A 25,771-nucleotide genomic window follows, 5' to 3' on the forward strand; every position below is an offset into this window, starting at 1 on the left:
AGCTCGTCCATTCGTGGCCTTTAGCCACAGAGCGGGCGTGTGAACCTTCCGAATGGAGGCCCAGGGCCGCGCAGACCCCACCCCCACCCCGTCTCCCTCCAGCCGGGCTAAAGAGGCCGCCGGGAAGTGAGGTCTCACGTGGACGCGAGCTTTTCATGCTGCTCTGCAGGCTCCCAGAATAGCTGCTGAGCCGTGCACACCTTGATGGGGGTGGGGGCGGCGAGCTCTGCCCCACAGCCCGGCCCCGGCGGGGGCACTCGCTCCCTTTCTACCCCAAGTGGGACGAGCGCGTGCGCCCCACCGCCCGGGCACAGCGGCCGTCTCCTGTCCTGTGTTCTAGTTGGCGCGGCACAACAAGGAGCTGCAGAGCATGCTGAAGCCCGGGGGCCAGGTGGACGGAGACGAAGCCCTGGAGTTCTACGCCAAGCACACGGCCCAGATCGAGGTACAGGGGAGTCCGCACCAGGACACGGGCCGGTGCGGGTGGCCCGCATCCACCCATCCACCCCCCCATCCACGCACCGGCTGCATGCCAGGGCAGCCCCAGCTCCTGCCGATGGCCCTGTGAGGAGGGGACACCCAACAGACCCACCAGAGGAGATGGCATTCTTTAGGGGTTCTGACCGGGCCAGGGACAAATGGGAGGTGTTCAAGAAGTCCAGCAGAGGGACCTGCTGTGGATGGTGGTCAGGGAGGCTCGTTCTGCAGAAATGACACCTGAGCCCTGACCTTGAGGAAAATCAGACCGAGGGAGCAGGAGGAGACTAGAGGTAGGAGCTTGGCAGACAGGGCGTGGTGGCGGAGGGAGGCCCCGCCCCAGAAACGGAAAAGCTGGGTGAGGGTGAGGGAGGAGCTGGTGAGCCGGAGGGAGGGGCCACCCGGGTCAGCAGAATGGACGGGAGCCCCGCCCTTGCAGGATCCCGTCAGCGGCCCCTAGAAATGTGGACTTGGCCCTGAGAAGGGCGGGACCTCTGGACAGTTTTACACAGAGGTGTGGCAGTCAGATCCGCGTTAGAAAGACACACCCAGCAAGCCTCAGTAATCCTTTGTGAGCAAACTGGGTTTATCCCCACCTTGCAGACAGGGAAACCCTGGAGTGAGAGCACCTGCTGGCCGGGCTGGCCCCAGGGCCTCCGGTGCGTTTCTGTGCCTGCGTTGTCTCTGAGACTCGGGCTCTAGGCGGTAAGGGCCATGGATCTTGTTGGGCTAATGAGGAATTTCATTAGTTCCGTACCACTGTTGGAACAAAAGGTTAACAAAAGACTGACGGCCCCTTTGGGTCACAGAAAATATTCAGGATGGAGACTTTATTAGAATATATTTTTACCCGGTTTTCTCGAGCCTCTGGGCGGTCCTAAGAAAATGCATCATTTCACTCACTAGCTCAGCGTGACCGTGTATGTGGGCAGATACCCTCAATTTATTGTTAATGACCAGAAGCTTGCTGGGAGGGCCAGCTCTGTCCTTTGGAGCCCGTAAATGACAAGGTGGGGGTGTTCAGTGTAGGGTGTCAGGGGAGAACCGTGTCACGTCATGAGATCCTGGGGGCACAGGGCAGACGGCCGAGGCTGGGTGAGGTTGAGGCATGTGGACAAGGTCTCGCAGCCCGTCAGGGCGGGAGAAGGACTGGAATGGGTTCTCCTGACTCCCGACTGTAAGTCTGCCAACATGGCCAAGGCCGGTGTCCTTGGCTCTCCAGTCCTGCCCTTGGCAGCCCTCCCCCCCAGGTGGGCCAGTTTCCCAAGGGTGTTATCTGTGCACCCCCAGAGCCCACTCTGTTAGCCCTGGGCGTTTCCTCACAGACCCCAGGTCTGGGTGTCACTAGTCTAGAGCTCAGTTCTTGGAAGGCGCCCTCCCGTCTCCACCGTAACCTCCTGAGCCCACATGCACCTCTGCGATCCTAGTCCTTCAGTGCAAGGAGGGACCGACTCATAGCCCCCTTGGCTGGGCGGAGCTGGCGGCCCCTGGCAGCGGGAGACGGCAGAGGGGTCCCCGAGCCACGCGCACTCCAGGGTCAGCACTCGCGGGCAGGCGCTAGCGAGCAGCCCCACACCCAAGTCCACTCCAGTGAGGTTGGCTTAGAGACCAGAGTCAATGCGACAGTGAAGCCCCCGCAAGCTGATCTCCAGCTGGACTTGGGAACCCCTGGTCTGAACACCACGTCTCCCAGAAGCTATGGAGCCAGGGCTGTGGGAAGCTGTCTCACCTCGGAGAGAGTTTCCCATGACAAGTTGACCTGGCCGCGTCAGGGAGAGGGAGAACCTGCTCTGCCGGTGGCGGGTGTGGCCCGGGGCTCCCTGGACGGCTCCAGACTCTGCAGAGGAAGAGCAGGGACGGCGGCCGTGCCCCTGTGGTCCTGCACCCGGGTCCCTATGACACATCCCCCCGCAAGACTGTGACTCAACACAGGGTCCTAGAGTCGGAACGATGCAGACCGCACCTCCCCCTCTCCGGGGGCGGAGCCAGTCTAGGAATGGCATGGAGAACACCTGTGAGGCGTTCTCCGCCCTGGGTCCCAAGAAGCTGGGTTTAGGAACAGCGAGTGCTACCCCAGCGGTGACGGGGCACACTGACTCTGGCGTCACACGTCTTAGACGCTGTGACAGGTGAGAGATGGGACGTCCCTGCCACCGGGTAAACCAAGATCGCTTTTTTTAAACTTCCTACCTAGGACTAAACAATCCAAGTTTGCCACCTGAGAAAGGCTCTCAGGTGAAGTGTACAACCTGGCCCCGGGCTGCGCTGTCCCATGTGGCTGTTCCCATTCAAATACGGTCCACTAACTACTCGGTCCCACAGCTGCACTGCCCACGTGTGCTAGCTAGCGCTCGGCGGCCACGCTTGTAGACAGGACACGCACGCAGACAGGGCCAGGCCGTCATTGCGGGGAGTTCCCAGGGCTGCCCCAGCCGGGAGCCACGGCGGGCTGTGCGCTCAAAGCAGAGTTGCTCTGAAAAGTCAGTTGCAGGAAAACTGGCCTGGGGTCAGAAAAACACTCGTCCGTACTCGACAAAAACCAGTGTGTGCAGATGGAAGAGACGTGGCCGCGAGTTCAGGTCCCTCAGAGACCGCCGTGCATGCTGCGGCCACGGCCCTCGGGGAGGGGGTCTGAAGGCGCCCGCGGCCACAGCCCTCGGGGAGGGGGTCTGAAGGCGCCCGCAGCACGCACCTTCTCGCCCCCAGATTGTCAGGCTCGACCGCACCATGGAGCAGATTGTCTTCCCGGTGCCCAGCATCTGCGAGTTCCTGACCAAGGAGTCCAAGCTGCGCATCTACTACACCACTGAGCGGGACGAGCAGGGCAGCAAGATCAACGACTTCTTCCTGCGCTCCGAGGACCTCTTCAACGAGATGAACTGGCAGAAGAAGCTCAGAGGTGGGTCCGCGGTGCCCACGGATGGCCACTCCAAGGGGCGTTGCTCGGTCGGGGGGACTCCCAGCCCTGAGCAGGCAGCAGTACCTCCGTGTGCAGAACAGAGCCGTGTGATTCGCGACACTTCGTGCCTCCGGGCACCAGGCAGCGCCAGCTCCCCTTTGTGCCCCAGGGGTGTCCTTCCAACAGGCTCCCCTCCTGCATTCAACCCGATGCCCCAGTATGGTGGCAGTGCTCCCCGGGGCGCTTCCGGAAGGCCCGCCTGGAGTCTGGGTGGAAAGCCAGGCCCTGAGCTCGCAGGGCGGCGCCTTGACCGCTGTTGGCTGGCACACCTGCTCGGACGGCACCCCTCTGCCCCATACGCTGTGTCCTTTCCCACCAGCGAGTCGGTGCCCAGCCCTGGCCAGTAGAAATCACTCACCTGAAGCAGGTTCCTGGGCGGCCCTGCCGGCCGCTGGCCTCCTGGTTTTCATCAGGGGCTCAGATTCTCCCCCAGCTGTTGTGACCAACGTGGAAAGCACTTACCTCTGTCTGTTGGTCGGGAGCCGGGTTTTTATCTGAAGCCCTGGACCCCAGGTGTGTGGCCTCAGGGCTCTTCCTGTGGGCCAGGCCGGACCGGGGCTGCAGGAGGGACTCCGGGAGGGAGGTCAGCTTCTGGGAGCTTTCGGCCTCTCCCTGCCCCCCGCCTGTCTGAGCGGGCACAGACCTGTCACGGCGTCTCCCCCTTTCTCCCTCACCCCTGGGCTTGGCTGGTGGCAGAGGAGGTGTGCAGGCAGGCTGGCTGGAGGCCCTGGTCCCTCAGCCCACAGCACGTTCCCTCATCGTCCAGCACTTGAAAACATGAAGTGTGTAGGTCACATCCAGCCTGGGTGTGACACCTGACAGAGGGCCTGGGGGGTCTTCAGCAGACCCCCCTGCGTGCCCTCCCCAGTACAGACCTCAGGGCACTCGGGGTCACTGCCCCCCACGTCAGCACAGCCCCATGCCCCATGCCCAACGAGGCCCGAGCTGGGCCCACAGAGAGGAGGAGGCCTCGAAGGGTAGGCACGAGCCGCCCACTGCGTCCCCTGTGTGTTCAGTGTGGTGGTTGCTTTTGTTCTTTCTGGCGGCTCGGTGCCTCCAGCTTTAGGAGACAGTCCCGGGTTCGAATACCCAGGCCTGCCCAGGAGTTTGTCACAGTGTGATTTCCCCCTTATCAGCATGAGGGTCCACTGAGACCAGTCCGGTAGAGCCGCCTCTCGAGTCTGTTACTGAATGTGTATGTACGTGGTAGGCTCTCCAAGGGGCTGGTGACTGACCCAGAGGTTTCCCTTTCGTGGTGAGGTAGGGTCTCTCGTCACCCTCCTCCGAGAGGTGCTGACTTCAGCCTGGCGGGGTAGGAAGCCTCAGCCCACGAGGTGGGGCTCTGAGTTCCAGCCTACATCTGCCACCCTCTGGCTGTGTGGCCCCGGGCAGGTGACTTAACTGCTCCCAGACTATCACCTACAGAGTGGGGAACAAAGATCACCTGATAGATTGATTGATTGATTGCAGAGTCAGTCATTCCATGTAGATTACATGGAGCTGATACCTTATTTAGTCTTTCTTTGTTTCAAAAAAAAAGCAGTTTTTGTTCCAGTGAAGCTTTACCCACGGCTCTCGTTGTCAGCCAGAAGATTTTAATTGGCTTCAAAGCTATCTGCTGGGAAGAGAAAAATAGAAAATAATAACAGAATTAAGCCTGATCTGCATATTGAGGGACAGGGAGAAATGTACTCATTAGAAGTGTGACTTCAGATGAAACACGTTTTCTCGTCCGAGTTGTGCGTGTCTCCAGTGGCCGGTCTGCAGAAGAGACTTTCCTGGCCCGTTGGGGGGGGGGGCCGCAGGGGACCGCGGGAGACTGGCCCGTGGGGGGGCGCAGGGGACCGCGGGAGACTGGCCCGTGGGGGGGGCGCAGGGGACCGCGGGAGACTGGCCCGTGGGGGGGGCGCAGGGGACCGCGGGAGACTGGCCCGGGGGGGGGGCGCAGGGGACCGCGGGAGACTGGCCCGTGGGGGGGGGCGCAGGGGACCGCGGGAGACTGGCCCGTGGGGGGGCCGCAGGGGACCGCGGGAGACTGGCCCGTGGGGGGGGGCGCAGGGGACCGCGGGAGACTGGCCCGTGGGGGGGCCGCAGGGGACCGCGGGAGACTGGCCCGTGGGGGGGGCGCAGGGGACCGCGGGAGACTGGCCCGTGGGGGGGGCGCAGGGGACCGCGGGAGACTGGTCCGTGGGGGGGGGGGCCCACAGGGGACCGCGGGAGACTGGCCCGTGGGGGGGGCGCAGGGGACCGCGGGAGACTGGCCCGTGGGGGGGCGCAGGGGACCGCGGGAGACTGGCCCGTGGGGGGGCCGCAGGGGACCGCGGGAGACTGGCCCGTGGGGGGGGGCGCAGGGGACCGCGGGAGACTGGCCCGTGGGGGGGCCGCAGGGGACCGCGGGAGACTGGCCCGTGGGGGGGGCGCAGGGGACCACGGGAGACTGGCCCGTGGAGGGGGCGCAGGGGACCGCGGGAGACTGGCCCGTGGAGGGGGCGCAGGGGACCGCGGGAGACTGGCCCGTGGGGGGGGGCGCAGGGGACCGCGGGAGACTGGTCCGTGGGGGGGGGCCCACAGGGGACCGCGGGAGGCTGGTCCATCTGCAGCCGGTCTCGGACAGAAATGAGGCCCGAGACTGACATTGCTCGGGGCCGTCTTCTGCCCAGGCTGTTCAGGAACCTTCTTCCTTGCTCCGCTCACACTCGGTGCACACGCCCAGCACACACACACGCACACCCTCTGCATGCACATTCTCTCCCAGCCACGCCCCTCTGACATCTCGTGGGGCCCCTGCCCCCGTGAGGTGACGACCTGGGGCCCAGAGAACGGGAAGAACCAGAACGAGAGGAGGGAGGCAGGGCTGCGCACACGGGCGCTCTCTCGCTCGGGGCTCGCCCTCGCAGCTGTCACGCCCGGCGTGGAGCTGGGGGGCTTGGTTGCTGTGTGTTCCCGAAGTCCCAGCCATCAGCAAGGCCCGCCCGGTTCCACTGAAAACAAACCAAACAAAAACCAGGAAAGAGGGTTACCGAGAGACGCCCTGGCTGCGGTGGCTGAAACTGCCCCGCCCGTCTGGGACCGCGCGCTCTGTCCGTCCCTGCCGTCCCTCCCGTCCCTCCTGTCCCTCCCGTCCCTCCTGTTTCTGCCGTCCCTGTGCTGGGAGGCAGCAGGTGGACCGATCCAGCCAAGTCTGAGCGGAGCCATGGGACGTAGCAGCCTGCTGGAAGGCAGCCGTGTGTCAGCTCTGGTTCCCTCCCGGGGGAGCCTCGTGTGGGGCGGGGCCGGCCCCCAGCATATGTGGACGTGGCTGTCACGTCAGAGGTCGGGTCCGAGCAGGGCTGTAACCACACAGATGCGCCGTGGGCAGGCGAGGGAGGCAGGCTCCTGGGAAAGGTGGGATCCGGACAGCCACTGGGAGGGTGAGCGCCACACCACGTGCAGGGAGGCTCAATGTGCATTCGTGATCTTACCATTCCGGGCACCACCAACCTAAAGAGCTGCTCCCCAGCCGCGGGCCGGCGAGCTGGCAGGGCTGTGCGCCTTCTGGAGGCGTGGCCCGTTCCAGCTTCTAGAAGGTGCCTGGGCGCCTGGCTCTCGGCCTCCCCCACATCATCGAAGCCACCAGAACTCAGCAGAGCCTTTCTCACGTTGGTGACTGACACTCCCGCCTCCCCTTCCCACTTACGAGGACCCTGAGGTAACGCTGAGCCCACCTGCACGAGCCAGGAGAGTCTCCTGTCTCCGGGTCCTCAAGTTCCTCACGTCCGCAAAGGCCCCTGGCCCTTGTGGTAACACAGTCACAGGCCCCGGGGACTCGGATGTGGACACGTTGAGGGCCGCTACTTTTCCCACCGCAGAAGCCACGTTAGTTGTATCCTGTTGCTAATAAATCTCCCCAGAACTTAGTGCCTAAAGCACTGAATGTAAACGCTCACAGTGCTGCAGGGTCAGGAATTAAGGGAGGCTTAGCAGGTGGTTCTGCCCGAGGGACTTGCCGGGGGTTGATGGCAGAGTGCCGGCCAGGGCTGCCGTCCTCTGAAGGACCGGCTCTGCTCACAGCCCGGCTGTCGGCAGGCGGACCTCCTAGGGCTGCTTGAGCGTCCTCACAGCATGGCGACTGGAGTGCTCAGAGGGACTGACGGAGGAAGGGGGCGTCCAGGGAGCCAGCACTGGGCTGGGGCGCGAGGCAGGGTATAGGGGCGGGGCTGGGAGAAGGGTCTGGAGAGCTGCGAGGACGGTTCCACGTGCCCAGAGAGAGGTGGCAGTGCGCACGCGGGCTGGTCTCCCGGGGCCCCTGGGTCCCCGCGGTCTCCTTGCACCTGGACAGGCTCCCAGTGGACTTGAAGGACTGAGTGTTGGTTCCTAGTCCGAGTGACAGCACAGGTTAAGGCTGGTGACCTGTGTGCCGCGTGGAGGAGCAGGTGTTACAGCCGCGTGGAAGCAGCTGGCGGTGCCGCCTCACACTGGCCGTGGAGAGCTGCCCCCCCCAGCGCTGCTCCCGTGGGCCCTCCCCACGCTGCCGTTTCCTTTCCCTGCCCCCCCAGTGCTGCTCCCGTGGGCCCTCCCCACGCTGCCGTTTCCTTTCCCTGCCCCCCCCAGTGCTGCTCCCGTGGGTCCTCCCCACGCTGCCGTTTCCTTTCCCTGCCCCCCTCAGTGCTGCTCCCGTGGGCCCTCCCCACGCTGCTGTTTCCTTTCCCTGCCCCCCCCAGCGCTGCTCCCGTGGGTCCTCCCCACGCTGCCGTTTCCTTTCCCTGCCCCCCCCAGTGCTGCTCCCGTGGGCCCTCCCCACGCTGCCGTTTCCTTTCCCTGCCCTCCCCCCCAGCGCTGTCCGTGGGCCCTCCCCACGCTGCCGTTTCCTTTTCTTTTTCAACTTCTTGTGAGCTCTCCATGTGTACCCGTGTGGAGAGGAGGTGGCATGTCCCCGCACGGCGGTCCCTGGGTGTCAGCGAGGGTCAGCCCTCGGCCACTCCTGCCATCCACCTCTCCTCTCCTCCGCTGGAGCTGCCACAGAGTGAGCCAGGGAGGCGTGTGGAAGTGGCAGCCATCAGTCTCTGTCTGGGGCCGGCTGGGCCCTCTGAGTGCCGTCTGTCCCCACGAGGGCCCCACGCTCCTCAAAGGCTCATTGAACTCGGGCCGCTCTGGGCCTCTCCTCTGGCCCCAGAGCCCCGGGTTAACTGAGGACTCAGCCTGAACTCTGATACCCCCGGATTCCGTGACCGAGGGTGCTGACCCGGGCGGGCGGGCGGGCTTCTCCGTGCTCCGGCTTTCCTGTTCCTTCTCCTCCTCCTCCTCGTCCCCAAACACGTCTTCTGTTCCAGTAAGCGCTCCGAGCAGAAACAAACCCATCTGATGTCCTTGTGAGCCCATGAGTCACCTTCAAAACAGACGGTCGTTGTCACTGTTGTGGTGGGAACTGAGCACCAGGGTGCCCCTGAGGGGCCGAGCGGGGCGGGGTGGGCCCGGGGCCCCTGCCCGGCGGGGGACCCTCACGCGGCCCGTCTTGCCCGCAGCCCAGCCCGTGCTCTACTGGTGCGCCCGAGGGGCCGAGCGGGGCGGGGTGGGCCCGGGGCCCCTGCCCGGCGGGGGACCCTCACGCGGCCCGTCTTGCCCCGCAGCCCAGCCCGTGCTCTACTGGTGCGCCCGCAACATGTCCTTCTGGAGCAGCATCTCCTTCAACCTGGCCGTGCTGATGAACCTGCTCGTGGCCTTCTTCTACCCCTTCAAGGGCGTCCGAGGAGGTACTGTCTTCCAGGTCGGGGAAGCGCTGGAGGCAGCCGGCCGGGGGGTGGGGGGCACACGACCTGCGCCTCGCCTGGGACCCCCGGAAGCATCCGTGCGCCCTGTGGGGTCCCAGTGACCCACTTCGGACCGGATGAGGTGGGAGCTTTCCCCGCGGGTTTAGCTTTAAATCGTATTCAGAATCGTGTCCATATTTCTGTCCGAGTTTGTCGGCCAGGAGAGAAAGAAGCTACGCGCTGTTGAAGAGGTTTGCCGTCTCGGTCAGCCCCTTCCTTGCCTGTGTTGGGAAACGATGTCTCAGAGAGGTTGAGACGTTTAGCCAGAGTCACACAGCTAGTGAGAGGCACAGCCAAGAACGTCGATATTTTGATGCTCAGTTTAGTAGGAGTTTTTTTCCCCCCTACAACATACTTCTGGAGTTGATTTTAGACCAAAGAATTTGTGAGAAATCTCTGGAATTTTTTTGCGGGGGGAGCGGGGAGGCGGGGCCTGAAGGACCGTAGGCGTGCCCTCTCGAGTGTTCAGTCTGAAGAGCTACATGCCACGGCTCACAGCAGCACCTGACGTCCGTGACCTTCACGGAGCTCCGCCACCCTCTCCTCCCGTCACCTGTGTGCTCAGCCACCGTGTACTGCTGAGCACAGACCGGCAGGGGTGGGGCCTGGGCAGTCTGAGAAGTTACCACTTCAGTGCACCTTAAGTTATACCGACGCTCCATCTGAGCAGGGTGTTTGTCTCCAAAGAGCACGATGTAAACAGAAGTCCCGGCCTTTTACCTTTTCTGTGCCGTACTAGGAATCGTCAGTGCCCTGGCCCCAGAGACTCGGCGGGCCCACTGGCTGCCAGATCTCCTCCAAGAGGGCGTCTGTCTGCCCGAGCTGGGGGGCCACTCTCTTCCCGAGCCAGGGGGCCATCGGCAGAGGCACCAGTGAGCTCAGCCGGAGGTGACGGAGCCCAGGGGAGTCGTCACGCACCTCCCTGCGGAGTCCTCAGCCATGACTTGGCTGTGTTCTTATTTACCACGCCCCCAACCCACATTTTTTCAAATATATTTAAAATTGATTTTTATTGCACATCTTGACTACATCCTTCCTTAGTCACTGTGGCAACGCTGAGGCTTAGCTCTGGGGATCGGGTGACAGCTCCCCTCCTCTTCACTGACGAGCCTGGTCCAGGGTCTGCCTGGCCTGAGAAAGCCTGGCCGTCCTCTGCCATCCCGTGACCGGGCGGGCCGCTCAGGCAGCCTCCTCCTCCCCCTCCTCCTCCTCCCCCCTCCTCCTCCTTCTCCTCCTCCCCCCCTCCTTCCCCTCCTCCTCCTCCTCCCCCCTCCTCCTCCTTCTCTTCCTCCCCCCCTCCTCCCCCTCCTCCTTCTCCTCCTCCCCCTCCTCCTCCTCCTCCCCCCTCCTCCTCCTTCTCTTCCTCCCCCCCTCCTCCCCCTCCTCCTCCTCCCCCTCCTCCTCCCCCTCCTCCCCCTCCCCTTCCTCCTCCTCCTCCTCCCCCTCCTCCTCCTCCTCCCCCTCCTCCTCCTCCTGTCTGTCTGTCTGTAACGCGCTCACGTTGAGCAGGGGTTGTGAACCCTCGGAGTGTGCAGATTTGGAAGTTCCCGTCGAGTTCAGGGAAAACAGTTGCTGACCTACCAGGATCTCTGGGGCATCCTGTCTGTTGACCATCCAAGTGTGGGACCCACTGAGTGAGGTGACTCAGCTCTGCAGTGGTGGCCCTCCTATGACATGGTCTGTAGGTGTTCAGGCTTCCGGTTTTGGCAGTGGGGGCCTCAGAGCCACATGCGGAGGGGTCGAATGGGAGAGAAGGAGGTTGATGTGACCTGAGGAAGCCCTGTCCATCGTACGGCCCCTGAGACCACCTCAAACACACCAGCTCACTCTTGGGGGTTATTTTTTTTCTTCTGTAAGAGGTTGTGGGGGCACCTTCTATGCCCACTGCTAACCATCTTCAGGAGAAGGGTTGGGTTGGCCCTGCCTACCAACAAGACCTGGTCTCAACCTGGAAGTATTTCTTTGGGATCAATGTTCGTTCTTGTTGAATTCTAAAGCCAAGATTTCCAACGCGCCCCTTTAGACTATGTGTAATGACCTCGTTATGTGTGCTGATGTCACCCCGTGGCTTACGAGCCCTGTGGCTGCCAAGGACACCAGGGGCCTTAAAATCTTTCAAAAGTCTCGTTTCTCCCTTTATTTCAGGACTGATGTGTTGCACTCTCTCTCAAATGCGTGAGACTCAGGCAGCTTCAGATTTCTTAACTGAATTTGTGAGCACGTGGTATGATTAAAACAAACACAGTCATACTTCCTAAACTTCCTTATTACTGAAACTTCCAAAGATTCACACCAGTAGAAAGCACGGTCTAATTTGCCACAACTCCCATCAGCCCAGCGTGAACCGCTACCCGCCCTCTGCCCGCCCTGCCTCCTCCGCCCTCCTGCTGCAGTTTCTGAAACATTGCAGAGAAGTCTAGACATCTTGCTGTTTCGCCCGTGAATATTTCCGTGTGCATCCCTAACTTACGATACTTTAGAACACGTGCCATCGCCAGGCTGTTACATCTAACAAAGCTGACGGTCGATCCGTCAACGGCCTGTTCATTTTCCTGTTTCTCCCATTGTCTTAAAGGCGTGATTCTATAACTGGCTTTTCTTCTTTTTTCTTTTCCTTTTTTGGAACCTAGCATTTTTTTAACACTGCTTCACTCGTGGGGAGACAGCAGGGTTTTGTACTGGCCCCTTCAGGATTTGGGCACCTACGTGGTACTTGTCACGTTTGTTATGTTGGGATCTTACGAGGCCGTTCAAGATGATGATTAAGCATGTAAGACGAGAGACTGGGAGGAAACATTCACAAAACGTGTGTCAGACAAGAGGCTTATATCTAGAATATATTAATAAAAAACCTCTTACGACTCAGTAATCAAAGTCTGCCCGATTAAAACGATGAGCAAAAGATTTGATCAGACACTTTACAAAAGACGTGTAGACAGCCAGGAAGCACATGAAGAATTATGCAACATCACTAGGTTATCAGGAGATGCCAGTGGAAACCATAGCGACGGACCGGGACCAGCCTCCGGGCGGGGCACATACTGGAAGACGAGCACCACCAAGGACTGGGGCCGGAACGGAGCCAGGGGAACTCACTTTGGTTAGAGGTGGGAGGGACTGATGCTACAGCCCCTTTGGAAGACAGCGCGGTCGGCCTTATAGAATTGCCCGTGTACTTAAGATCCAGAAGTCCACTCCCATGTGTCCCAGAGGCAGGAAAGTGGATGTCCACACCAAGATCTGTCCTTGAATGTCCCCAGGGGCCTTGTTTGTCATAACCCCAGACTGGGAACAGGCCAAATACCCCTTCCTTCAACGCTGATGGATACATTGCGGAGTCGCTACACTGTTAAATACTTTCCAGCAATAGAAAGAACAAAATATTAATACGTACAATAACCTGTGTGAGCCTTAAAAAATTCGCTAAGTGAAGGAATCAAGAGAGAATACCTGCTGATAGGATTATTTTCCCCACTTTTATGAAATTCTGGAAAATGCACAGCTACAGTGACAGCAATCGGTGGCTGTGTGGACGTGCGGATAGGGCAGGTCACCAGCTGCGGGGCACGCGTCTTACTCGTATCGGCAGTTACGTCACGGCCACCTGTGCTGGTTCCTTGACTCTCTCCGCTGCCTGGATCCATCTAAGGGGCTCTGAAAGTGGGTGGATTTTGGTTTTTTCTTAACAGGTGGTTAAGGGCCATGGGCTTGAGTGTACACTGTGTCACCTTAGGTGTGGTCTGTAACCCGAGACTTGGTTTTTCCCCAGGGTAAGATGGAGACGGTTGTGCCAGCCACCTAGGGTGGCACAGAGAATTGGACAAGGGAGTGACCGTCAGCATAAAGGGCTTCTCGGACCCCTAACCCTCGTTACGGGCATAGGCAGTGACCCCACTCAGACCTCTGTGTCCTCTTCCTGAGTTTCCGAAGAGCTCCGTCTCTCTGGGCCCATGTCTAGTCAGGCGTCCCCTTTGAAGGGTGTCGGAAGGGGACAGGTGAGCGGCTGGGGCCGGGCAGCAGTTTTCCGGGAGGAAGTCTCGGTGGGTGCGGACCAAATGGCCCAGGGAGGAGCCCTCGCTGGCAAGGTGTCTCTCTCTGCCCGGAGGCGCTGCCCTCCGGACGCTGGGGAGGGGAGACCCTCCTTTCTGTCAGGGCCCTCGGTCCAGCAGAGCTGTGTGTTTACCTCTGGAGAAGACGCAGGACGCGGCAGCCGTAGAAATGGGGGCGGTTTTTTTTTTTTTAATGAGTGTTTTACAGAACTCTATTTTCAGCCGCGTTGGCTTGTGTTATATAACCAGGCCGTCTCGTGGGACACTCGAAATAGAACTCACAGTAGCACGAGATGGCAGGGCCTGGGCCATCTCCACGTGCTGACAGCAGGGTGATCTGGTTGTGGGGTGACGCTGCCGAGGCGGAAGTCACCCCCCATCTTCCCCTCCGAGGAGCCTGGTCCGGGGAGCCCAGCCGGTCCCCTCCGAGGAGCCTGGTCCAAGGAGCCTGCAGCCGTTTCTCGTGTACTTTTAATAGAATTAGAAGTTCAGGGTCCCGGTCCGCCCTCCCTGAGAGTGAAGAGACACATGTCTGAGCTTTATGTATCGCACAAGCCCGGGACAGGCGCTGTTGGGTCCCACGTGAGCACTAGGAACCAGCGTCGTGTATGGAGGGCCGGGGGCAGGGAAGACGAAGGGGAAGAAGGAGCACCAGGCACGGGGGAGGGGGCTCCCCAGCAGAGCTGACACCTGAGCTCATTCCCGAGGTGACCAGGAAAGGGAGAAGAGTGTCCCGGGCAACAGGAACATGTGCACAGCTTCAGGGGCGCGAACATGGACGTGTGACTGGTCACATCCAGGGCGGAGAACGAGACGAGTGTTGGGACAGAGGCGGCCGGAGAGGTGCCCGAGGCGGACACGGCTGAGCAGCCCGCGGCGGTCACGGGGGTCTGTCTGTCGCCCGTACTCGCTGGGGGCTCTGCTCTGTGACGTGCGCCTTGCCTTTCAGGGACCCTGGAGCCGCACTGGTCGGGCCTGCTCTGGACGGCCATGCTCGTCTCGCTGGCCATCGTGATCGTGCTGCCCAAGCCCCACGGCATCCGCGCCCTGATCGCCTCCACGATCCTGCGGCTGATCTTCTCCGTTGGGCTGCAGCCCACGCTGTTCCTCCTGGGCGCTTTCAACGTAAGTGCGGGGCCCCGAGCGCGTTTCTGTGGGTGCGCAGCCGGGCGTGCGGGGCCCCGAGCGCGTTTCTGTGGGTGCGCAGCCGGGCGTGCGGGGCCCCGAGCGCGTTTCTGTGGGTGCGCAGCCGGGCGTGCCTTCCTCTGGTCCCCAGAACCTGGGCCGGGGCGTGCTCTCCAGCGCAGGACAGGATGGTCCGGGTCCGCTGAAAGCCCAGACCCAGACAGCCACCGGGGGAGCTCGCAGGGCCCGGCCCGGGGAGCGGCCCCCTCGGTTCAGCGGGGAGCTCGCAGGGCCCGGCCCGGCCCGGCCCGGGGAGCGGCCCCCTCGGTTCAGCGGGGGACGCGGAGCGGCTGAGGTTTAAGGGGTTTCCAGTCTGGTCGCAGGTTCGCCGGGGCCGGGGCGTGGCCGGAGCATCCCACGGCCGAGCGTGAGCACAGCACCCGGTTCCGGGGGGCCACAGGCAGCAGCGGAGGCGGGGCAGGTTGGACAGAGGAGGGGGGCGGCGAGGTCGGGGAAGACCGGGTGACTCTGGAGTCAGCGGTGACGTTTGGAATGGCAGTTTCGATCCCCTCGAGGGACAGAAGCCAACGGCATGATGGGAGAATCCCTAGGAAGTGGAGGCAGCTGACACAAGCTAGGAGGTGCCGGACAGGCTCCCGGGTGGGAGGGAAGAGAAGAGGGGGCGTGTGAGGCACTGCCTTCTAGAGGTTTCTGCCCTGGGCATACACGGATGCCGAGGTCACGTGCAAAAATGGCCACAATGTTGCAAAAAATAAGGTTGGTACCGTCAGTGCAACAGTTAATGTCCCCAGACTGGTGTTCAGATGGCAAAGGGGAGAAGGGCCGACTCGTGCTGACAGGCTCAGGCACCGGGTCTGTAATCATCACACAACACCGGGGTGGTTAACTCTTGCAGACGGTGGCGGGAAAACCGGGGGGTAGAACATAGAGCTCAGCGAGGTCCCTTCTGAGCGGCGGGAAATGACACTCGCGTTTCTGAGCAGAGAAATGGTATCGACGGAGGATTTTCTCGGGAGAGCCCCCCCCCCCCGCGTGGTGGCCTGTTGCGTGGACTCAGTGGGCGGGGCTGGAGGCAGGGGACCCTCGGGGCCGGGCAGAGCTTCAGACTCAGTGTGACACGGCGACAAGTCCGCGTCCCAGTCACGGTGCAGACGTGAGGAGAAGGTGCGGGTGTCAGAGCTGCCGGAGCAGCAGGCACCGTGCTGGAGAGGGAACCAGGTGTCAGAGGAAGCTGTTGGAGAAGGAAGATGCGAAACTACAAAGAGATGAAGTGGGGGCTCCGTATGCCGGAGGTTGTCTGCTGCGGGCCATCTGGCTCCTCTGTGTGTCCGGCTTTGACTCACCCCAGGGTCCTCTCTTTCTTAGCACGGGTCAGCTGGGACAAGGACTCAAATTAGACCATGAACGACCACTTAGAACAGGCGTCCCAAACTACGGCCCACGGGCCGCATGCAGCCCCCTGAGGCCATTTATCCGGTCCCCCACTGCACTTCCGGAAGGGCCACCTCTTTCATTGGTGGTCAGTGAGAGGAGCACTGTATGTGGCAGCCCTCCAACGGTCTGAGGGACAGTGAACTGGCCCCCTGTGTAAAAAGTTTGGGGACCCCTGACTTAGAACAACATCAGCCAGGGGGAAATGCCCACACAACTGTAATAAATTATTATCGGAAGGCATGAAAAAGAGGAACACCGCCAGGGAGAGAACGGGAGAAGAGAGGCTCCCCGGGACAGAGTTGGAGTGTCCGGGGTGTGAGCTGGCGGGGCGGGCGGGGTGGAGCCCTGCAGCTGAGCCCCAGGAGCCCCCGTGGTGCTGTGGAGCTGGGGTGGGTGCTCAGGGCAGGGGCCCTCACAGGGGCCCTCGCAGGGCCCCTCCACCCTCTGGAGACGTGGGACCGAGGGCCAGATCTCAGGCAGTGAAGCAGGTCGCTAGGGAGTGGGTTCAGGCTGAGACGGTGACTGCTGGCGCGGCTGTGGAGACCAGGAGGAAGGGAAGGCGCGGACTCGGGGGAACGGCCGCTCTGTTCTGAGCTGGCAGAGGCCTGGGCACAGTCGAGGTCCTGGGAGGTCAGCCGGAGCACGGCCTTTCCCTGCTCTGAAACCACAGCACAGCCACACAGTCCGTCCAGTCAGTGACACGCGCCCCCAGGAGCGACCCCGCACGGATGAAGGTCCGCATAGGAGAGGAAACGCCCACCGGCCGTGGGACGCTGACCGAGAGCCCGGCCCGCTCTGGGAGCCGCGGCTTCCTCACCCGTCTGATGGCCCAGAGCTCGCTCACGGTGACGCCAGGTTAACTGGCAGGCTGTCCCCTGCTCCGGTGGCCAAGCTGCCGGGGAGCCGAAGACGGTGTCACCGGGCGCATCCAGACAGCCTTCTCTCCAGACCTCTCCCGAGTCACGTTTCTCTCTCAGCGTGTTGCTGGAGACAGCCTTGCAGGCGTGTGCTTTCTCCCTAAGGGGGGCCGTGTCCTGCAGCCGGTTGACCCTCAGAGGCAGGTGTCAGCAACCGAATCAGCCAGGTTAGGCAGGGAGAAAACACTGGTTCCTGCGATGGAGCGTCCAGAGCCTGTCTCCGGGGGCGGCTGCAGACAGAGCCCCGGACCGGACAGCAGTGAGGGCCCCGTCCCTCCACGGGGCAGCTGCAGACGGAGGCCCGGACAGCAGCGGGGGCCCCGTCCCTCCACGGGGCGGCTGCAGACGGAGGCCCGGACAGCAGCGGGGGCCCCGTCCCTCCACGAGGCAGCTGCAGACGGAGGCCCGGACAGCAGCAGGGGCCCCGTCCCTCCACGAGGCGGCTGCAGACGGAGGCCCGGACAGCAGCGGGGGCCCCGTCCCTCCACGAGGCGGCTGCAGACGGAGGCCCGGACAGCAGCGGGGGCCCCGTCCCTCCGCGGGGCAGCTGCAGACGGAGGCCCGGACAGCAGCGGGGGCCCCGTCCCTCCGCGGGGCGGCTGCAGACGGAGGCCCGGACAGCAGCGGGGGCCCCGTCCCTCCGCGGGGCGGCTGCAGACAGAGCCCCGGACCGGACAGCAGCGAGGGCCCCGTCCCTCCACGGGGCAGCTGCAGACGGAGGCCCGGACAGCAGCGGGGGCCCCGTCCCTCCGCGAGGCGGCTGCAGACGGAGGCCCGGACAGCAGCGGGGGCCCCGTCCCTCCGCGGGGCGGCTGCAGACGGAGGCCCGGACAGCAGCGGGGGCCCCGTCCCTCCGCGGGGCGGCTGCAGACGGAGGCCCGGACAGCAGCGGGGGCCCCGTCCCTCCACGGGGCAGCTGCAGACGGAGGCCCGGACAGCAGCGGGGGCCCCGTCCCTCCGCGGGGCGGCTGCAGACGGAGGCCCGGCCAGCAGCGGGGGCCCCGTCCCTCCGCGGGGCGGCTGCAGACGGAGGCCCGGACAGCAGCGGGGGCCCCGTCCCTCCGCGGGGCGGCTGCAGACGGAGGCCCGGACAGCAGCGGGGGCCCCGTCCCTCCGCGGGGCGGCTGCAGACGGAGGCCCGGACAGCAGCGGGGGCCCCGTCCCTCCGCGGGGCGGCTGCAGACGGAGGCCCGGACAGCAGCGGGGGCCCCGTCCCTCCGCGGGGCGGCACCAGGGGTTCTCGGGGGCTCTGGGGTGTGGCAGGCCAGATGCTGGCTGCTTCGAGCTTGCATTCTCTCAGGGTCAGGGTCCGGGAGAAACAAAATTGCCTTTTGCTGCAGTCCCAGGAAAGACCTCAGTGGGTGTCACTGGCTGCACTTGGCCCCGAGCCTATCCCTGAGCCCGTCATACTGCCGGGGGGTCTAGTGTCCTGACTGGCCAGATGGAGGCCCCGCCCTGGACCACAAGGGTGGTACAGAGAACGGGCTGTGTCCCCAGAGGAAGAGGAAGAGTCATTCCCAGAAGAGGGGGCAGGGAACAGGGCTCACCTTGGTCCCTTCCTGGGTTTCTTTTCACCAAGAGTACTGCCATTTTCCTGTGAAGTTAGAGCAAGGGAAGACGAGAGCTGCCCGCTGCGTGTTAAATTTCAGCCCCGTCGTGCCCACAACGTAACAGGAATTCAGAAAATGCTTTCGGTGCTGCTGATGGCCGGGTTTGTGGATCGAGGTGACCTCTGTGTCTGACGAACTCACACAAGAACGTTAGAAACGATTCATAGCTCAGCTAGAAACGTCATTTTAGTACTTGCTCGTTTTATTTTTGTCACACACAAATGCCACCTGATCCCTGTGGCACACAAAGTCACGTGACAACCACGGAACGCGTAAGGCGCCTGGAGAGCAGAGTAGCGCGCGGAGTGACTCGGTGCCGCGAAACGGGTCTCGTGGGCGCCGGACGCCTGGGTTTGGGCGCAGTCCCTGACCTACGTCTGGGTGAGGACGCCCCGCGGCCCCAGAGCTCCCGAGGTTGGCGCAGTCGTGCTCAGGTGACCGTCCCTCTCGTCCCCAGGTCTGCAATAAGATCATCTTTCTGATGAGCTTCGTGGGCAACTGCGGGACCTTCACCAGGGGCTACCGAGCCATGGTGCTGGACGTCGAGTTCCTTTACCATCTGCTCTACCTGGTGATCTGCGCCATGGGCCTCTTCGTCCACGAGTTCTTCTACAGTCTGCTGGTGAGTTCCCGGTGTCGCTGTCGCGAGAGCTTCCATGTTGACAGCGAAGAGAGCGTCCTGTGTCCTCGTCACAGACCCCCCCCCCTTCTTCATGGTAAAGACAGCAGTCCCCCTGCCCCCCCCACGTCTGCAGCGTCTGGGATCTGGGCGGAGCCACTCGGAGCAGGTCGGGCGCCTGGCGGGCACGCTGCAATCTGCAGCTCAGACCTCTCCTTTGCTCAGACGGTGCCCGCCGTCCGCATCGGCAGGTGGGGACCTTTGTCTTTGCTTCTCAGACTCAGCCAGCACTGGCCAGGGAGACTTTTTTTTTTTTAAAGAGAGAGCGGAAGACAGTGGAGGAGGAGCAGGAAGCATCAACTCGTAGTAGCTGCTTCTCGTGCGTGCCTTGACCGGGCAAGCTCATGGTTTCGAACTGGAGACCTCAGCATACCAGGTCAACGCTCTACCCACTGTGCCACCACAGGTCAGGCCAAGGGGATTGTTTCTGAGACTGCCATCTTCTTAGAGTCCCCAGTGGAAGCCTGTCGTGAGAGCACGAGCAGAAGCTGCTTCCACAGTCCCAGGACCCGCGACAAGGCGCTCGGTCCAGGTGTTGGCCCGGGAGACCGTGGCAATACAAGCTGCCTTGTTCCGGTCTGAGTCGAGTGGTTCACGTCCTGATCGTCTATAACACGGGCTGGTTCCAGCCCCTTCCCCCTGAGCAGGTGTTTAAATTCCAGACCAAACGTGGATGTGTCCTCTCCCGTCACTTGAGGGAAGCTCGACCTGCAGGCTCCGTTTCCTTGTGCCTGCGTCAGGTGACTGGGGGCCTGGTGCGGGCCGGGCTGCAAGCCAGACCCTCCGTGAGGGGCAGAGAGGAGCCGCGCGTTGTTGGGGATAAGAGACAGGGACTTGCAGAAGGAAGAGGACGGAGAGCTGCTCGGGCGGGCGCTGTCCACGGGGTGGTCTGCAGGCTGCTACTGCGCTTTCGTACCTCGGTTTCCCCGACTGCAGAACGAGGAGCACGCGGTAGCTCCCAGCAGGGCTGTCGCTGGGTGCTGAGCGTGCGTATCGGGGTCACCTGCATGCTGAGCGCGGTGTGTGCCCTTTTCCCCGCAGTCCCACGGAAGCCACCGCCTGGGCCAGCAGCGTAGGCTCGGTCCTCAGCGGCGGGCGTTGGCAGGCGGGGAGGAGTGGGTTCCTTTCTCTCGTGTTCAGGTAGCTCTGGCTGGACCATGAGGTTGTAAGCAGAGAGGTCTCTGGGTGCACCTGGGACCTCGTCGGTGGCCTCTTCTGGTCACCGTGTAGGGCTCAGCGTATTTCTCAGACTCCTCGTGTCCCACACTCAACGTCCCTCAATGGGGTTCCTGTTTGCGAGGCAGGAGGACCTCCGTCCACCGTCCAGACACATCCCGTCCCCCTCAGCAGGAGGCATCCGAGTCCGGTGTGCGGTCTGTCCCATCCCTGTTCCCGTTCCCCCGACCCCCAGGAGGGACGGCCGCAGACAGTGCCCCCTCTCCCCGGGAGAGCGTGACTTCTCCTGCCGCCCGCCTCCAGCTGGCTCCGTCATCTTTCCTGTCCACGTGAGTCCCTCTCTCTGGTGGTGCCAGGTGCGGGAGACGCCACGGGGAGACAAGCGCGTTGTCCTGCGCCCGCGGGCCTTGCGGCCCGGAGCTCAGTGTGGACCGCGGCTCGGGGTTCACGGTGGACACCTGTGAGCGCTCCCTCCAGCTCCCTGGGGGCCAACGACAGCCGGTGTCACAGGCGGTGGGACTGAGGCTCGGGGGAGATTTGGGGAGCTTGCCCAGAGACGCCCAGAGAGCAAGGGGCGGAGACGGGTGCAGCTCAGGTCCACCGGCTCCCCTGCTGAGCGTCTCCGCACGGCCTGGGCGGTGAGAAAGCCCCTGCTTCGTGGAGCGGGGTTTCCCGTGGCGGCGGCGCCTGCTGCTGCTCTCTGGCCGAGCCCCCCTCACGGATGGGACGGACCCGGGGCTTCCGCGCTGCTGCCTGAGCTCAGCTCACTTTCTGCAAAACGGAACTGGGTCAAGCACGACTGTGGCCACGCGCCTCCTGGAGGTGCTTCTGGTTTCCCGGCGCTGAGCCTTGACTCGCCTGTGACCTGCGGGAGAGGTCCCTTTTGGTGTCAGCTGCAGTGTTGACGCGTGTGCTGAGAACCGCAGACACAATTACGAAACCGTTCCGATCACAAATAAGGAGAGTGTGAACTGCAGGGAGGCCCCCGGGGGCACCCGCCTGTCCCTGGGCCTGAAGGCTCCACCCGGGGGCACCCGCCTGTCCCTGGGCCTGAAGGCTCCACCCGGGGGCACCCGCCTGTCCCTGGGCCTGAAGGCTCCACCCGGGGGCACCCGCCTGTCCCTGGGCCTGAAGGCTCCACCCGGGGGCACCCGCCTGTCCCTGGGCCTGAAGGCTCCACCCGGGGGCACCCGCCTGTCCCTGGGCCTGAAGGCCCCACACCGGCAAGCCGGGAAGGGAGGGGGGAGAGGAGGTGACCCAGTCCCGATTGAAGGCTGGGGACCCGGGATGGCCGAGCCGGGCCCCAAGCCTGCTCACACGCTCTGTGTCCTCAGAGAAATAGCGGACCCCAAGGGGAGAAGGGGGGACAGGTAACGGGAGGAGACGCGGACAGATGGACAGAAGACCTGGGGACATGTTCGTCCCTGATGCTAAACAAAGAGAGGCTCATGGAGACGACGGCCGATCCCCTTGTCCTGTGACACTAGCCCAGCTCCGGATGCGCGGTCGTGTCCAGGTCTAGAGAGCGCGGTGGACACCGGCCTGGGTCTCTCTCCGCTGTGCAGTGCGGTGCGGTGTTGGGGACAGTGGGGACAGCCTTCCGGGAGGCGGTGGGGCAATGTCTGTTTCCATGACGACGTTTGACCCACATTCCATCTCTGGAAACTCACCAGGGACTGACTGGACGAGGTGTGTACGGCCCGTGCAGAGGTGTCCACCTCAGCGTCACTTCTAACGACGTGCAGTCGGAAACACGGGGCTCTCTCAGAAAGAAAACGATAGGGTTAAATCGACTCTGGCTTTTCCATCTAGTGAAAAATACAGGTGATCGTTTTTTGACACGAAAACACTCGGGATGGCTCACGGGTGATGGCATAATATTTTTGTCAACCTGCGTATGCCGTGACTCTTTTTACAGGCGTCCTAATGAGGCCAGAAGGGAATAGTAACTTGTTGAGTTGGATGTCTCTGTAGGGAGTGAGGTTGCCAGCAAGGTTTGTTCTTCTTTGTGCCTTTCTGTGATTTCAGAGTTTTCTCCGCCCATGACACGTGAATGAGTTTCTCCTTGGAAAAAAAACTTTTCTTTCATAAAGTCCTGCATGTCTGTTGCTTTTGAGTCAGAAGTTGTAGTGAGCGAAGAGAAGCCACTGCCCTGATTTGGGGGCCAGGCGCTCCCTGAGTTCTTAGCCACAGGAGCCGTCCCTTTAAATCGCTGTCACTGGCTGGGGAATGTTTAACCCACGCTGACATTAGCCTTTGGAACTCGTCTAGGGACGAAAGCTCTTCCTCGCCTCCTTTTAAGTCTCCAACTCTACCCGGCACCCTTCCCACGGGTCAGGGCACAGGAGGCAGAGGGCCCATGAACCAGAAAATGAACTCGGTTATAAAATTCTTTGTTGGAAGTAACTGGGGGGACAGGAGAGTGAGGTGCTCAGCCAGCTCGGTCCACAGTTTTACAGATGGGGAAACTTAGGTCCAGGGAGGGAGGCTCCGTGGCTCCATCCACATCTTGCGAGCAGAGCCAGGACGGAGAGCCCTGTCCCCTGACGTGCTTGGCTGTGCCGGGAGCCGCGGCGGGGCGGTACCTTCCGGATCCGGTGTCGGCACCGAGGCCGGATAGAAACTAGGGCGAGAATAGCCGCGTCGAGCCCCCCTCCTGGTTCGCTCCGCCAGCCACCGTCCCCGTGCCCATGGGGACCTACAGGTGCCTCTGCCTCTCCTGAAGCCACCTTCTTGCCAAGACCGGGTCCCCTAGCGGAGGGCAAGCCCCATGTCCCCGCGAGGGCGTAGGAAGGGTGCAGGCTTCCCGGTGTGTCCCAGCCACGGACTCTCCGTGTGACCTTGGCCCAGTCTCCTGACCAGGAAGTTAATAGTGACCGTTGATTGCGTACTTACTGCGCATGTCAGTGTGACTGTATGCTGAGTACTATCTACATATAGTGTCTGTTCATTCTTCACAATAACTCTCTATCCTCCAGTCTGCAGGTGAGGAAACTGAGGCTGGGGGGGGGGTCCCCAGCCCAGGGTCCTCATGGCAGCAAGTAGGTGAGCTAAGATTTGAACCTCTAACTCCAGAGCCCCTGCTGCCTCTCAGCTCCCGGAGAGTGAGGACGGGACTCGCCTCATCCTGTCTCCACAGTGGCCCTTAGGAGAAGCTCAGGAAACACCCCCTAAAGGAACACACACCAGGGCCCTCACCCCTTTCTCTGAAACTTGCTGGGATGACCCTGGACTTTCTCTGTTTCGGGGACCTCTAAACTGGGATGTCTGTGGGCCCCTGAAATCCCTGTCGCCCCTGCCCGCCCGCCTTCTCGGTTTATTTTTTCCGTCTCATTTTTCACCGTGAAGAGGGGCACATGTCAGGTGAACGGACAACCGTGTGATGCTTTCGAGTTTCTAAAAGGGTGACTTCCCTGTAAATCCAATTTCCATCGTGGGATGTGGGTGCTCCTCTACGGAGGGGTGTCTCCAAGGGGCCCCGTCATCTCCTCTGTGTTTGTTTTAAAGCTCTTCGATCTGGTGTACAGAGAAGAGACTCTGCTTAACGTCATCAAGAGCGTCACCCGCAATGGCCGGTCCATCATCCTGACGGCGGTGCTGGCTCTGATCCTGGTCTACCTGTTCTCCATCGTGGGCTACCTCTTCTTCAAGGACGACTTCATCCTGGAGGTCGACCGGCTGCCCAATGAGACCGCCCTTCCAGGTGGGTGTGGGCGCTCTGTCGGGAGACTGTTGCCTGGTGGTCACGGAACCGAAGCAAACGAGGACTTGAGCAGTGGGTACGGATTTTGAATGCAGGGTTCGCGCTCATTGTGCTCACGGGGAGGGGGGCGTGCCAGGTGCCCAGCGTGAGCGTGAGCGTGAGTGTCCGGACCTTCCACGGATGGATTTGCTACAGTCATGTTTTAAAACGTGAGACAATCTGACCCCCCCCACCACACACACACACACACACACACACACACACACACGTAAGACATGGCACCTGCACCCCTCTGGCTGAGGGAGTCTGCCTCGAGGAACCCCCCCTGGAGGGAGAGCCTGCTGACTGCGTTCGGGAGCGGCCGGGAGTGGCCGGGTGTCCGTGCCGAGGGGGGCGTGGAGCGTCTGCAGGCCAGGGTGCTTGGCTGGCGGCCGGCGGCCCCCGCAGATGTCGGGCGTCTCAGAGACCTTCGTGGACCCACATCCACGCGGTGTGCAGGGCCCTGCAGAGTGACCGCGTGGGCCACGTGCGCTTTCTGTACAGGACAAGGTTCACGTGCGTCCCTCAGACCGGGGACGAATACGGCCCGGAGTGGCGGCGGCGGCTCTCACCGGGGCTCTCCTCCTCCGCGCCCGTGTGCCGTGACCTTGTGTCGTCCCCGCACACGGCACGAATAGAGGAGATTCCCCGTTCTGAGAACGAGAATGAAATGGTCACAAATTTTGTAGCTCCCGAGCGCACTCTTCCCTCGGTTAAAGTTTTCCACACGGTGACAGTGACGCAGAATAGGCCTGGTTTTCCCTCGGGTAGCCAGGCAGCCGCATCCGAGGGGCCAGCCGGGATGGCTGAGAGGAAGCCAGGCAGCCTTTTCTGCCTCCCAGAGGCTCCGTGTCTCCTCTGCAGCCTCCAGGGGGGACAAAGTGGCATTCACTGCAGCCCTTCTGGGTCCGGGCCGTGCCAGTCCAACCTGGGACTCCCTGGCGGTTCTGGTGCCGACGCGGCGTGAGCCGCCTGCCTGGAGCCTGCGCGTGCAGTTGGGTCTGTCAGGGCATCAGCTGTTGGTCTTGAGGGTTGCCCAGGTGTGCTGTTGAAGTGCGAGGTTTCCAGCAAGCCTCCAGGAGTTGCCAGCCCGGCTTCTCTCCCACCCAGGTCACCCGGTGGGAGCGGAAATTGCAGCTCTACTACGAATCTGTACACAGGGTTGTAGGGTAATCCGTCTGCTACGAGACTGACGGTCGTAAAATGTCCTTCTCTCTCCCAGAAGCCAGCGAGAGCTTGGCCAGTGAGTTCCTGTACTCGGACGTGTGTAGAGTGGGCAGCGGGGAGAACTGCTCCTCTCCTGCACCCAGAGAAGGTAGGACCTCGTGGCCGGAAGCCCCACGCCGGTGCCAGGCCCCTCCAGAGGTGCGGGCGGTGCCCAGGAGGTTGGGGTCAGAGGAAAGCACAGCCTCTGCCCAGAAGTGAGGCCAGTGGCCACGGGGGGAAAGTCCGGGAGAGCGGAGAGGGACGGAGGGAAATAAGGCCCCGTAGGAAGAAAAGATCAGCATCCCTGACTCAGCCCGGGTTTCCTGAGTGCCCGCTGTTGGCCAGGGCCCGCGTGGCACTCGAGATGCAGTAGCACGGTGGAGGGGCAGCCGGCAGTCTGGTTACCGGAGCGCTGCTAACTGCTGGCAGTCAGGACGGATACAGAGGACGGGCGCCCAGCCTCACGGGCGCTACGGGTATCGCCAGGGGGTGGGGGCTAACCCGACAGCGGACTCGCGGCGAAGACGGAGGGCCGGGCGTTGCCGTTACAGGGAACAGCCTGTGTAAAGGCTGGAGAGTAGAACGCGGCA

At 62.4% G+C, this 25,771-nt stretch overlaps 1 protein-coding gene across 1 annotated transcript in view; it reads left to right on the plus strand.

The window, feature by feature from the left end:
* ITPR1 (inositol 1,4,5-trisphosphate receptor type 1) overlaps positions 1-25,771 on the plus strand; it is a 295,645-nt gene that overhangs the window by 238,525 nt on the left and 31,349 nt on the right. Inside the window, exons 51-57 of the mRNA XM_066245616.1 lie at positions 341-445; positions 3,184-3,376; positions 9,043-9,165; positions 14,221-14,396; positions 18,836-19,000; positions 23,741-23,936; positions 25,198-25,290. Of these exons, the coding sequence (XP_066101713.1) occupies positions 341-445; positions 3,184-3,376; positions 9,043-9,165; positions 14,221-14,396; positions 18,836-19,000; positions 23,741-23,936; positions 25,198-25,290 (1,051 nt within the window). The remainder of the gene's footprint in view (positions 1-340; positions 446-3,183; positions 3,377-9,042; positions 9,166-14,220; positions 14,397-18,835; positions 19,001-23,740; positions 23,937-25,197; positions 25,291-25,771) is intronic.

This window comes from Saccopteryx bilineata, chromosome 10 (genome assembly GCF_036850765.1).
Source record: "Saccopteryx bilineata isolate mSacBil1 chromosome 10, mSacBil1_pri_phased_curated, whole genome shotgun sequence".
Taxonomy (NCBI): Eukaryota; Metazoa; Chordata; class Mammalia; order Chiroptera; family Emballonuridae; genus Saccopteryx; species Saccopteryx bilineata.